General features: G+C 47.0%; 1 protein-coding gene across 1 annotated transcript in view; it reads left to right on the forward strand.

The window, feature by feature from the left end:
* The first annotated feature begins 6,008 nt into the window (after nt 1-6,008).
* Nucleotides 6,009-14,160, forward strand: part of ANP32A (acidic nuclear phosphoprotein 32 family member A) — a 39,299-nt gene continuing 31,147 nt past the window's right edge. The window contains exon 1 of the mRNA XM_069482508.1: nt 6,009-6,209. Within this exon, the coding sequence (XP_069338609.1) occupies nt 6,156-6,209 (54 nt within the window). The 5' untranslated portion in view covers nt 6,009-6,155. The remainder of the gene's footprint in view (nt 6,210-14,160) is intronic.

Raw genomic sequence — 14,160 nt, forward strand, 5'->3', positions numbered from 1 at the left:
AACTTCGAGGGAGTGACACAAAAATGCAGGATGCTGAGAGATCATTTGCAGCCATGGTGGGGTGCAGAGTCCACAGCATAGAGATGACTTCTGAGGTGTGGGGTCCTCTGCAGACAGTACCTAGAGTGTCATCTTGGCTGTGCTTTAGGCTGCCCGGCTTCCCTTGTTTCCTGCTCATTTCCTGGGCCTTGTTCTGCTTTGGCTCTGTGATGGCCTTGTAACAATTGCTTTCTGCTTGCATTGGTCAGGGTAAATTTCTGTTGCCTTCAACCAAAACTTCTGACTAGCACAAACATCCCAGTTATCAACTACATCTACATTTTCTGTTAAAAATAACTGTTTTTCTTATTGCAAAAATTACTTATCAACTGAAAAACTTTTAAAATACAAAGCACCCCCAAACCAAAATTCACTATAACCTCATCACTCATACAGAGCCATTGTTAAAAAAATTTTCAAAAACATTTTTTGGTACATACCCTGCCAGACTTTTTTCCTGGGCATATGAATCTCTTCTCTTTTCTTTTCTTTCTTCCTTTCTTTCCCTTCCTTTTTTCCTTTTCTCCCCCTCTTCTCTTTTCTTTCTTTCCTTCCTTCTGCTATTATAAAAGTGCTATGATACCATAATTGACATGTCTGTTACACATCTTCACTCACTTATATCCTGAATTTGCCTGCTCTTCTGTGACATCTTCAGCATTACTTCTCCACACAAACACAGACATGATGAGTTGGTCCAGTCTAGTAAAAAGGGTTTATCACACTTCATCAAGTTGCCTTTGCATAAATATATGTAGAAGTGATAATTCTCCTACACAAGAAGGCATATAAGATAATTCAGGTAAATTACTGGGTCAGAAGATCAATCCAGAAGAATAAAACACGTGTTCCTCTGCTGGGTAAAAGCCTCAAACACCTAACATGGCTATCTCATTTGGTCATGTGCAAACGAATTCAAAATTTTATCTTAAGGTTGCTAAGGTCCAGAATTTCCAGAGAAAGTTTAGGGTACACATATACTCCCTTGAAAGGACCCAATATTTCAACTAGAAATACAATTAAAAATTTACTAATTTCTCAGACTGCATTTTAAATTAATCTCTAATTCAAGAAGAGTTGTAGAATACATTTTTAAAAATAGATCATTACTTAGAGGTACAGATAATAACTGCCATTACAAAGCAGAGAATCTGAGAGGACAATTTTACTATGTATGCTCAAAATTATAAATACTATTTGCAAATAGTAAAGATATTAAAACTTCTTAGAAAGTCTGATCTCTACCTCTTATACCATAATGGATCTTAGTACCCTTTTCTTCACGAAGGTAAACTTCAACCCCAGGAGGATTAAAACAAATTAGTAGACTCTAAATTAATTGCATTTCTATTTTTTTCAACCTAAATTGCCTTTAGTCACAGTCTTTGTTCTATAGCTCCTGATTCCATTATTTGCTTTTAAGGCATTTATTTCTTTCCTTTACTGCCATATTTTTTACTAAAAATAAGAGCTTATAGCTCTAGTTTTCTTCCTGATGAATGGCAAGCAAACTTTCCTCTGATTGGTACTCCCAAATTATCTTTAATAAACATATTTAAGAAATGGATTCACAACATTTCTAGTGATTTCCAAACAAGTGTGCAGGTAATTTTTTTTTTTTTCCTTTTCAAAATAAACCATCTTTAAGTGGAGTTTAAGATTTCTACTATTCGTTTAAATTTTTTTTTTTTTTTTTTTTTTTTTTAAGAGATAGCGTCTCACTATGTTGCCTAGGCTGGTCTCAAACTCCTTGGCTCAACTGATCCTCCTGCCTCAGCCTCCCTCACACTTGGGACTAGGTACTCACCATCCTGCTGGGCTTACTAGTTTAATGTTTAAAGTCACATATAATCACTGTTTTCATGCAGTGCTTTTTCTCCATGACCAACCCATTGATAAAAAATTTTTTAAAAATTAAAAAAAAAATGTTTTTATTTTTCTTTTCTGATCCAAATTTTATATGTGAAGATTAAAAAATTACATTTAAAAATCATCCAATGCTTTATTAGCAAAAGAAAATGAGGAATATTTAACTATTCAATCATGTTTTAAAAAATATTTCTTTTTAAAAATTATTCATTCAATGCTTTATTATATAAGCAAAAGATATTAGGAATATTTAACTTTTTAGAACTTAGGCCTCAACATTATTTTGTTATTCAAATCAAAATGTAGTAGTCTTCACATTTGTTACCATGGATTTCAAAAGAATAATCTACATTTCTAAAAGCTATTTATATATACAGACAAAAGAGAATATAATTAGGCTGGAGTTTTTCCATATCATTGTCTTTGGGGTCCAAGCAGAACCATGACGTAGGTAAAAAAGTACTATGGCGAGGTTCCAGTGCATGTGATTAAAGCTGAGGAACAAAAAGTTGAACTGTGAATACATTAGTTTGACTCAAAAAGGATGCTAACCAAAGGATCTCCATCTTTAGAGCCCAAACAAGGGTAAAGGAGCTAAATGGCAGCAGCAACCATGTGTGTATTTATAAAACAGTACTTTCCAATAGATATCAAAAGAGGCTAAGGACACCCATTTCTTATATATCTTTGAGAACAAAACAGGCTGTTCATTTGTTTGGAATGGTTCTTGATGGAAAATACTCTGGAAGGCAGGAAGATATCTTTCCTTCCTTGGCTGTCTTTCTCTCTAGGGGGCCAAATTTTGTGTATCTCATTTATTCTTCTCAGTGTGAATCAAACCCAGTTCCAGAGGTTAGAGATTCTACATCTTTCATAACCTAATTTCTATTGCAGAATCACTCAGTAGTTAGGAACTCCACCTGTTCCCACTCTATTTCACAATTCAGCCAAGATTCCTTGATATTGGGGTTCTTTTCTTATTATCTGAATTGCACAGCCATTCAGAGCATTTATTTACTATAATGTGCGATAAAATGTAACTTAAGAAACAACCCTGTAACTTAAGAAACAACCCTGTAAAACAAGGAATATAAGGGTAATATATATATTTTTTTAAATATTTGGTTGAGTCATGTGGGGCAAATGGGTCAGCTTTAGCTGTGTTATATTCCTATTTCCTCTTGATAATAAAAGATCAAAATCATATTTAGATTTCCTTACAAGTGAACTACAAATAAATCTACTTGTAGACCAGGCACGTGGCGGCTCATGCCTGTTTTCCCAGCACTCTGGGAGGCCGAGGCGGGAGGATCACTTGAGGTCAGGAGTTCAAGTCCAGCCAGAGCAAAAGTGAAACCTCTTCTCTACCAAAAACAGAAAAAAATAGCCAGACATGGTGATGCGCAGCTATAGTACCAGCTACTCAGGAGGCTGAGACAGGAGGATTGCTTCAGCCCAGGAGTCTGAGGTTCCAGTGAGCTATGATGACACCACTGCACTCTAGCCAGGTGACAGATTCTGTCTCAAAAATAAAATAAAATGAAATAAATCTATTTGTAAAAGAGAAATTTTTTTCTTTCAAAGTATGTTGGGAAAATGGGAAGTATTCCATTGGCTAGAGAAATTTTTTTCTTTCAAAGTATGTTGGGAAAATGGGAAGTATTCCATTGGCTATATGTGCTTTTTGGATATTTCAACTTCTGTAATGAGTAACATCCAGTGAAGCTGTCTTTCAATTTTCTAACACTAATACAAAAGCTCTCATTAAAATGTATAAGATGCTTCTAAAACCAACTGTTACATTTAATATTTTGATTTAGTGATCAGGCCATGATTTTTTCAATTCTAATTTTAGTTTGTTTCTGTATACTTTCTTTGATGGGGGTTTGAGCTTCAAAGTCTTCATCTTCAGTCCTTATATGCTGGAGTGAGCTATTTGCTTCTTTTTAACAGAGCTGGATGGGACACATCTCTGCATTTGATTGGTTTGCTTTTAAAGGATTACTCCTCTGGAAACAGTCTCATATCGCATTGCTAGCTACGTGGTATTAACTGTGGTTAAAATTTTACATTGAAGATGAGCATTTACCATCAAAGAGAACATAAACTTCAGGACTCCTATGTTACATAAATTGTACACACCATATTGACTTGTTTGTAATGAAGAACTCTGTTTGAAAACAGCCTTAAATACCATATCCAGAAATAACAACTGACTCAATGGGAAAAGACAGGTAATTTGGTGTTCATGTTTTAAAAGGAAGCCAATACAATTCAAAAAGAATAAATTCCAACTACAGAAATAGGCTTCAATAAAATTAACAAAATCTGAGGATGACACATTTGTCAGCTAAGTCAACAAGTCAAATAAATTATACTATTTATACTCAAATGAAATAAAACAATGGCTTTTAATTTTTATTTTGCATTTCCCAGCTACTTAAGGCGTAAACATCAGATTTCACATTCCATTTATTATTTTATCTGAAAGAATCTACTGAGTGAAATGCTTTTTGCAGCACTTTACGTTTGCAATCCATCAGGTTGCAATATTAAAGTTACTAGCTTCTTCCCCAATGTAAGCATTCTATATGTGTTTTATTTACATTCTATCACTTTTTAATTCCTCCTAAACTTTACGTTTAAGAATGAAACTGTATTAGTGCTATGCAACAATATTTTAAATTTGCAACATACATACTGATTTATATCTCCCTTGAACCCACGTCTCTGAAAAATAAACACAATGTACCCAAAAAGAAAAAAACTACCTTAGGGTATGTGGGTAAGAGTTTAGACATGTAGAAATAGACACTGAAATACAGTTGTGTGGAAAGGTAAAGATGTATCTGTCCTTGTTGACAACCACCCCCGTGATCTATTAACAGCCATAGGAAGCCAATTTAGAGCCATAAGAAGTTGGTAAACCAGTGGGAATCAGGGCTTTAAGGTCTCTTAAAACTTAATGTGATTCAAAAATACCCAAAACAAGCAAACCGAAAAACCTGGAGAAAGTGCTCCACTTAGAGCTTCCTTGGCAACCCAAATCGAACCAAATGACTCAGATGGACGATTAGAATAAACTGTGCGCCGTTCTTTTTCACTAGGTCTATAAAGCCCATAAATTATGTTTGGTCCAGAAAACCAGGAGTTATTAACACCCTCCTTTTCCACTTTTTAATATTCTATATATCCAGCAACAGTTCTTAATCCATGGTCCTCATTCATGTATCGCCTAAATAAGATCCTCGGTGCCTCTTGGTGATCACTTCTTCCCCAGCTGACCTTATATGACAGCAAAATGAAATGCCTCTTCTTGGGGAGGGTCGAGACCGCGCAGTAACTCATCCAAAGGTGGAAGCATCTTGCTTTTATTTACTTATTTATTCGAGGGGCGGCGATAGCAGCGGCCTGACTTGGACGAGGCGGGAGGGGAAGGGGCGTGCTGGCTATGAGCCGCAGCCGGGGGACTGGAGGCCGCGGCGGAGGTGGTGGTGGGCTACACTCCTCCAGCTCGACCTGCCGGACCCAGAATATGACGAGGCTCTCCCCCGCACTGCACCCTTGACCCCTCCCCCTCTTTCCAGGCCTTTCATCGGCCTGCCCGCCCGGCAGCCCGCGGCCTCCAGACCTCACGCTACTCGCCTCCTACCGCAACCCCGTTGTGCGGAGCGGGCAGGCCCCGGTGGGCCCGGCGGGGACCCCGAACCGACCCCTGCGGCCGCGCCCCTCCCCCTCGCATAACGCACCTGCGGCCCCGCCCCCGGCCGAACGCAGAGGCGGCGGCGGGCTGGCGAGGCCAGGCTGCTCGGCCCTCGAGGCACAGTCACCTTCCCTTCCCCCGCCATTCCGCCCACCCCCCTCACTCAGCCACCGAGCTGCCGCCGCGCTCCTCAGCCGCCCCGAAATCTAAAGGGGTCCGTCTCCGGCACCACAACCAAATGGCTGAGCCTCCCTGGCCGGCTGCGCAGTCCATCTATTGGTCCCTTCCCCCCCCGCCGCCGCCACCATTGGCTGTTGCCCGGAGACCCTCGGCGGCGATTGGCTCAAGCTGCTGCCGCTCGTCCGCGGGCCGCAGATCCCGCCTCCACGGTGATCAGGTTAGTGTGCGCCGCGGGTGCTGGGGGCTCGAGAACCGAGCGGAGCTGGTTGAGCCTTCAAAGTCCTAAAACGCGCGGCCGTGGGTTCGGGGTTTATTGATTGAATTCCGCCGGCGCGGGAGCCTCTGCAGAGAGCGAGCGCGAGAGATGGAGATGGACAAACGGATTCATTTAGAGCTGCGGAACAGGACGCCCTCTGATGTGAGCATTTGCCAAAAATATCTCTGTCGGTCCATTCTCCTACTTTGTGTGTGTGTGTGCGCGTTGGGGGGAGGCACTTTTTTTTGAGGGGGGTCGCCCGGGAGGTGCGGGTTTGGAGGTCGGACTGCAAATGAATTGCAGGGCTGGGGGGTTGCAATGCCATCCGAGCCTGTTCCGGCTGCCGCCGCCGCTGCCCTTGGTGTGTGACTACCTGTGCGTGTGCCCCGCGTGTGCGAGTGTGGGTGCGAGAGTGTGCGTGCGAGTGTGCACCCATCGGGGCCAGCGGGCGCACGCGTTTGGGTCGGAGAGAACGAGGCAAATAACCCTTGGAGCTCGCTGCTCCCGTGACTCCGTCTGGGGGGAAGATTAACGAGGGAGGAGGAGGAGAGGGGCTGCCTCCTGGATTTAACAACAAAAAAGGGGGTTTATATTTTATAAATGTATCCCCCTTCCCGCCCCCCTCCTGCGCCTCCCCCCTCCCTTTCTCTCGCTCGCTCGCTTGCACACACAATAAGTTTTGGGCTTCGCGAGTCCGGTTTAGTTTCTGATAAATGTGGGCCGAGGCCCCCGGGGAGAGCGCATGGGGAGGGGGCTGCCGCGGAGTTGGGAAGGGCTCGAGTTTAAAGTGCGTCTTCATTTCTTTGCAGTGATGAGGCGAGAGACGGGGGAGCCATATTTGTAACTTTGTAGTGTTCGTGAACGCGCCCTTTCTCTCCCTCCCTCCCTTTCTCTGCCTCCCTGCCTCTCCTCCTCTCTCTCCCTCACTCTTTCCACCCCACCTTCGGGCCAGATGCTGATGTTTCTTCCTTTCCTTCGAAGGGAGGATAAATTAGAAGGAGGGGGAGGGATTTTCGAACGTGCAAAGACACAGATAATCCCCGCGCCTCCCCACCTCGAGCGATCGCTAGTGCAAGTTGCCCGAAGGCTACGTCCCGGTCCCCCTCGCCCCGGCTCCCTCCAGCCTCGCCAAGATGCCAGCCGTCGGGCCCTGGCGCCCCCGGCTCGAACCCCTGGCCCGTCGTTCTCAGGGGTGGGCTCCCCGGCAGCCATTCGGCGCCCGGTTGATAAACGGGCACGGGAAACTTTGTCAGGACGCGAGCTGCCCAGAGCCGGTGCTCGTGGTGGGTACTGGCTGGGTCCGCGTTTATGCGGGCACGGCAAACACGCAGCTCCGCGATGGGAGTTTGCCTTCGCCGCCGTTATTGATTGGGCAGCGGCGGGAGACGGCCGGAGGAAACTTGCACGGGTGGGAATTGGGGGGCTCGGGCGAAAGCCCAACCCGAGGAGGGGGAAGGTGAGGTGGGTGACTGGAACGCTCTTTTTTATTTCTGTCTCGCTCTCGCTTCCAAACATGAGTGTTTTATGCGAGTTGGCGGCTTAGCGGTGGAGACACTGGGTCTGGGGCGGAGACGCCGGCCAACTCCCCACTCGGCCCCTCCGGGGTGACCGGGGGCGAGCGGACACCCCTAGGCCTCCGTGGCTGGGGTTCCACAGAGTTGGGGATTTGGGCAGCACTGTGCGCTGACCTGTCGCCCCTCCAGCCCGTTAAACCCGAATCCCTGGCGAAGGCAGGCCTTGCTTCCTCTTTCCCTAGTTCCTCCCCCAAACCTGAGTGAGACTTTTGAAAACAAGATCCTTTTTGTCTCCCCCTTCCCATCATAACGCAGCTGTGGATTGTAGACGTGCGAGTGCCTTATGGCGCGCAGGGCGGGGAGAGGGGTGGCCGCCGGAGGGGAGGGGTGCCGCCGGAGAGGCTGGAGTTTCCGCGAACAATTTGCGGGCGCTTTTGCTTTCCCTGGCGGGTTTCGTCGGGGCTTGGACCCGGAGCCGGACCATTTGGGGGCTGGGTGTGGTGGTGGGGGAGGGGGCCGGAGCCCGGTCTTCCCGCGTACTTTCCGGAAGCCCCCTGTGCGGAGGGGGAAGGGCGCCAAGTAGGGGCCGGGGTTGCGGCTGCCGGCTGTGGAGGCGAGGTTCGCCCGGCAAACCCGGTCAACGCTGCTGGCCAACTAGGAGCGAGATCGAAAGCGGGTCGAACCGGCTCTTTAAACTTCCCCGAGTGTGCTGGGGGAGGGGCGCGCGCCGCGCCGAACTGGGAGCGATTTCTCACGCTTCGCCCCCTCGCCTCCGAGTCTCCCGGCCCACACGCCTGCCCCCTGCCTTGAGGCGGGGTGGGGCGCGGGTGGCGGAGGAGGGGGCACTTTCTGCACATTGGGGGGGAGGGGAGAAAGCTAGCGAAAGAGGGACAAAAGGGGTGGGGGAGGAGGAACTGTATTTTTAAAAAAACGTTCTTAAGACAAATAGCTCCGGGAGAGCGCCCCCTGCGCCCCTCCCCGCCGCGCTCCCCCGGACCCCCACACACCCACCTTCAGAACCTCTCCCAACTCGGATCCGGGGGCTGGTGGCCACGCCGCGACGCCGAAATAGGACGAGCAGCCATGTTTCCCGGGTCTCTCGCAGCCCGCCCCGCCCCTCCCCCACGGCGCGGCCGGCGCGGTGCGCGGGGCTCGGAATGCGGGCTCCGGGCTCCATGCGGCGCGGGGCGCGGGGTGCGGGCGGGCTGCGGGGGCGCCTTTCGCGCCGGCCGGGGCGCGGGCGCCGCCGGGCGGGCCTCTTGCTTTCCCGAGCTGGTTTCGAGCTCCAGGTGTTTTATTTGTTATTACGATTTTTAACGGCCAGGCCCGCCTGGGGCTGGGCCCGAAGGGCGCCGTGGCGTTATTGGGGGGCGGGGGCAGCCGCCGAGGCCCTTGCGCGCCTGTGGCACGACTGCCGGGCGCCGGGCTGCCATTTTGTCACCGTGGCTGTTGTCGCTGTGGGGGGCGGGGGGAGTGGAGTCTTGCGCCATCGCCCCGACGGCCTCCGGCGCGGAGGCGGCTGGGGGAGCCGGCTCCGGGGACCCCCAGTTGTGCTCTGGGCCCCGATGGGGGTTTTCACCCCGCGCCAGCGGCCTGAGGCTTTGCTGGCGCGTCAGGGCGGCTGTTGCACCGGGAGGACGACGATCCTCTTTGCAAGTGTTCCCCCCCCCCCCCATCGCGCTCCCTACCTCCCCCGCCCTTCTCTCGGGTATCTCGCTGTTCCTCCTGCAGGCGTTCTAGACGTAGTTAAATGTGGCCTTAAGGACTAACCGTTCGCTGTGGTGTTTGCTCCTTCGGCGGAAGTGATAGGGTGAGGGGAAAATTAAACAAGAGGGTTTTTTTTGGCTAGGGGAGGGGGGTCGCACACGCGACTCTAGTGGCCCTCACTGAAGCCTAGGACAGCAGCCTCTCTTACCCGGGAGGGAAGAGTTGTCGTTGTGTTGGGGAAACGCCCTCCTGGGCTGGGCTCTCCGGGAAGGTAGGTCGAGCTCCGCGTTTCAGGTGGGTGTTGCAGGCGCCCTGCGAGGTAGAGAAGCCCTTCTCGCTCTTTTCCTGCCCTTTCCGCTTTTATTTTTGCCTGGGGGAAGGCAGCTACAATAGTAAATGTGATCCTGAGCCAAAGGAGAGGTAATAAAGTTTGCTTTTGTAAAAAGTAAACCGTCTTCTTCTGGCTATTGACTTAAGAGCCAGAAAATTTGTCGTGTTGCGTCCTCCGATGCTGCTGTCTATCTCTCTGGGACTTTTAAAAAGCCGATATAGGTGCTGGTTAAGCACCTCACTGGTTGAACTCTGGTGTCCACATAGAGACTAACTTTCATGGCAATGTCCAGCAAAGGCTGCCTTGGAAGCCAGCTTTTACTTGACCTTTGGAATACATCGCATGATGTTTTCCAGGCTGACTTACTGCCTAATTGGGTTCAAGTAGCATGATATTAACTTCTGTTTATGCAAGCCAACCAGAAATTCACAGGCAGAAAATTGAGCATGAGTTCTGTATAGTCACGGTCAGTTGAGTTCTGTTACTGGGTGCTGCTGCTGCGGATGGTAGTTTTGAAGTCTGGGGGGCTCCATGGGGAAGCTGGGCTCTGGGACTACACAGATGTGGATTTGAATTCTCCTTGCCACTAGGAGGTAGGATGATTTGTTTAACCTACCCTTGTGACCTTGGGCAGATTAACTTAACCTACCTTTTTGAAGCTTGGTTTCCTCACTTGTAAAATGGGAACGAACAATAATCCCATTTAATCAATAAGTAGCAACAAAACTGGTTTGATCTGGCCCTCAGTAGGTGCTCAGTATGTGATAGTGTTATTCTCAGGGAGATAACGCTGCAAGGCAGATACACTGCAAGGCATGACTTTGAGCTTCTCCCGGGTTTAGAATACCAACAACAACAACAACAATATTAGCTAATGCTTACATAGCATCCATGCTGTGCCTGGCACATTTCTAAGTGGATTATACATATCAGTTAATTTAGTCCCCACAACAGCACTATGAAGTAGGTACTATTATTATTTTCGTATAACAAGTAAAGAAATTGAGGCACATGACTCATGAGTGGCAGAACCAGGATTCAGTCTCAGACAGCCAGTCTGCCTACTCTGCCTCTACACTCTATTGCCTCCCTTGAAGCACCTTTTTTTTGTAAGACAACGTGGAGAAGAGCTTTTTCTTCTCCAACTTTGGAGTGGTGCCACCTTATGAAGGGAGTGAGTTTCCTGTTAATTGAAGGTATTGTGATAAAGACCTGGGTAGTCCCTGGTTGAAGATGGTGGGGTGTGGTTTAGGACCAGAGGCACTGTGGATTGCCATTTTAAGGGGAAAGCCATACATTGAATTTGGTTTGGCACATCACATCTGGTTAGGCTGTGAATCTGGCCTTTGAGGTGCTGGGGGACACATTTTGGGTAATGAGAAGACAAGCAGGAGCCACTCTTACGCAGTCTGCATCTATAGCCCAAAAACTGAACAAAATTGGCGTGTCTTAGTATTTGGGACATATAGCGTACTACTCACATCTCATGGATCGTCTCACTTAATCATCCCAACAACCCCTTAAGGGTTGTGCGATATCTCTATTGTGAGGATGAATTATCTAAGGTTTGGAGAGGTCAAACAACTGGCAGCAGCAGAGCTGGGTTCTGCTGTACAATCAGAGGCCCCTTTGGTGGACAGTAGGAACTCTGAGGATTGTGTAGTCCATTGGGGCCCTCACGTAGCCCATTACCAGAATTGCCTGGGGAGCATGTAAAATGCAAATTCCTGGGCTCTGCCCCTGGACATAGGTTTACCACTGGGGTTGCCAAACTACATCTGAGCTGCCTGGTTTTTTACAGCCCGTGAGTTAAGAATAATTTGTATATATAAACATTGCAATCAATTTGATTATATGGAACACTAACTTTGAATCCCAATTAAGTGAAATGTTACCCCTCCAAAAGAATTCTACTCGTCTCACTAGCAGACCTGCATTGCAAAAAAGAAATTGTACTCAATATATTTTGAATTTTATTAATAAAAGAATTGTGGAAATGTCTTTTCTCTCTCTCTCTCTCTTTTTTTTTTTTTTTTTTTTTTTTTGAGACATTGCCTAGCTCTGTTGTCCTGGCTAAAGAGTGCAGTGGTGTCATGGTAGCTCACTGCAACCTCAAACTCCTGGGCTCCAGTGATCTTTCTGCCTTAGCATCCCAAGTGGCAGGGACTATAGGGATGGGCCATGATGCCCAGCTAATTTTTCTATTTTTTTAGTAGAGACAGTGTCTCCCTCTTGCCCATGCTGGTCTTAAACTTCTGAGCTCAAGCAATCCTCCCACCCAGGGTGCTGGGATTACAGGCGTGAGCCACCGGGCCCAGCCTCTTTTCTCTCTTGTTATAAAAGTGCCTAGGTAGTGTTCTCAGTTTTGCCTCTTGGTAAAGTTTGCTGTCTTGCCCCTTTACAGAACAAGTTTGCTAATCTTTGGTTTAGTAGATTGGAGGCAGGGCCCCTGGGATCTGGTGTTTTGTTTAAGCAAGCCATATATTAGCATGTGGTCTTCCCAAGTCCTACTGTGTACGTGCCCTTTAACTAATTGGCGCCTAGTGGAAATCAACCTTAATCTAAGAACCTCCATAGGAAAAGAGATTGTCTTTGTTGGCCATTTAGTATTGAGCACTCCTCTTTTCTAGAGGAGTTCTGTGTAGCCACCTGAAATTCTTTATGTTGTATACTCAGAATATTTCAAAAAATTTTTGTGTATCTTGTAGTTATGTGGTTACTCTTAAATTCTAGATGTCTTCTCAGAGGTAGAGGGAAGGAGCTTTGAACTATAACGGTTCGAGCTTTGAGGCCTACATAAGGTGGGGCAGCTGTGTACCTAGTAGCTAACATCAGACTCTCAGGGCATAGATCACTGAAAACTGCAGATAATCCTGGAATTTCTAGCTTCAGCCTGCTGCTCTTAAACTGTGCATATTTCCTGGGGAATGAACCAGCAACAAAATGTCTTTGAGTTTCAGGGTCGTATTTTCCCCTCTAGCCTCTTGTGCCTGAGCTAGTGAGTGGAAGGAATGTTATAAGATTGGCCAGGCGGAGGAGATAAATTCGAGGGGACAAATCCTATTCCCTATAATGGCAGCCTGTGCTATGACAACAAACTACAAACCCAGCCTCTCGAGGTGACGAACTCTAGACTTAAACAGTCTGCCATCCTTCTTTGTAATATTAGGGCTGGCCATCCTCGAGCTTCAGTCCAAATTAATTACACCACATTGAAATAAAAACTTTGGAGCTGTGGTGAGCCTTTACGGAGACTGTGTAGGATCCTCTTCAGATGTCCCCTTGCCATTGTGCCTGCCCTCTCTACCTTGGTGCAGTCACTTAGGAAAGGAGCAGAGAGCTTGTTTCTGAGTAGTGACTGGGCCCTGGTGGAATGAACTTGGCCCAATTGTCTGGCCTGAATTCTGACTTGGTTTAAGAGAAGGCTCATTATTCTGGTGTCGAGAGGGGGTGCTCCCTTAGAGATGTTTGCTGCCACCTCCCCCAACCCCTATTTTGGCCTGTCCACCCCCTGCTTTAGCTGGTTCTCTAGTCTCCTAGGACCTGCCCTCCGCCAGTCCCCCCAACACCATTGCCTTCCTCCCACAGACAAGTAGAGAAACATGGACTTGATTCTGAATCTCGTATCACATTGAAATAGAATTATATGACAAATGATGAATACCCAACAATGATGTCTTCATTAAAGAGATGGAGTCTGGCAGGGATGGCGATTTGTGAAGGCATCTGTTATTCAGAACTTCTCATTTAATAAAACTTGTCGAAACTGGATGAGCAAAGCACCCACAGCCCTGAGCCACCTTCCCAGACATGGCAGCAGCCTCCTTGTGTAGGTCTGTTTGTCCTGATGATACTTGTTAATACGGAGTCTGTAAATAAGATAAAATGTCTTTATTCTACTGCATCAAGCTCTGTCCTCGGTTTCCTGGGCCACACCCCACAACCCCCTTATTTTCCCTTGGATTTATTTTGTTTTAGCACCACAGCTGCCCCCTGCATTCATTGGTGTACCGTTTCCTTTACCAAAACTGGCTGCGGCTTACGTACTCTACTATTATTTACTCTAATGTGGATTAAAGTCAGTGCTGTTTTTCGCAGAGGTATTTACCTTTGGAGATTCCGGTTTGGTGAGGAAATTGCCAGAGAACTATTAAAGACTTGGATGCCGTCCTCAGCTTTGCTGTTAACCATGTTGGACAAGTTGTTTGGCCTTTTTGGGCCTCTGTTTTCTCCACTCTAAAATGGGAGTGTTGAATTGGATCAGTGGCTTTCAAACTTTTTGATCCCAATTGTAAGAAATGTGTTTTACACCACTACTCAGTATGTACATACATTCATACGTTATGCAAAAAAACTGACAGCTCGCTCCCTTACTACATGTAAAACACTTTATTAAATATTCATTAAAAAGAAAGCTAGCTGGTTTTGACCCATAAATTGATTTCATTACTTGTTAATGTTTGAAAGACATTAAAAGGTGGGTATTAAGTTACCTTCGTACCCAGATACTTTGCTGTTTGGTTTTGGGGGGTTGAGAGGATGCCTTTTTGTAGCTTTATGA

This window comes from Eulemur rufifrons, chromosome 2 (genome assembly GCF_041146395.1).
Source record: "Eulemur rufifrons isolate Redbay chromosome 2, OSU_ERuf_1, whole genome shotgun sequence".
NCBI classification, from domain to species: domain Eukaryota; kingdom Metazoa; phylum Chordata; class Mammalia; order Primates; family Lemuridae; genus Eulemur; species Eulemur rufifrons.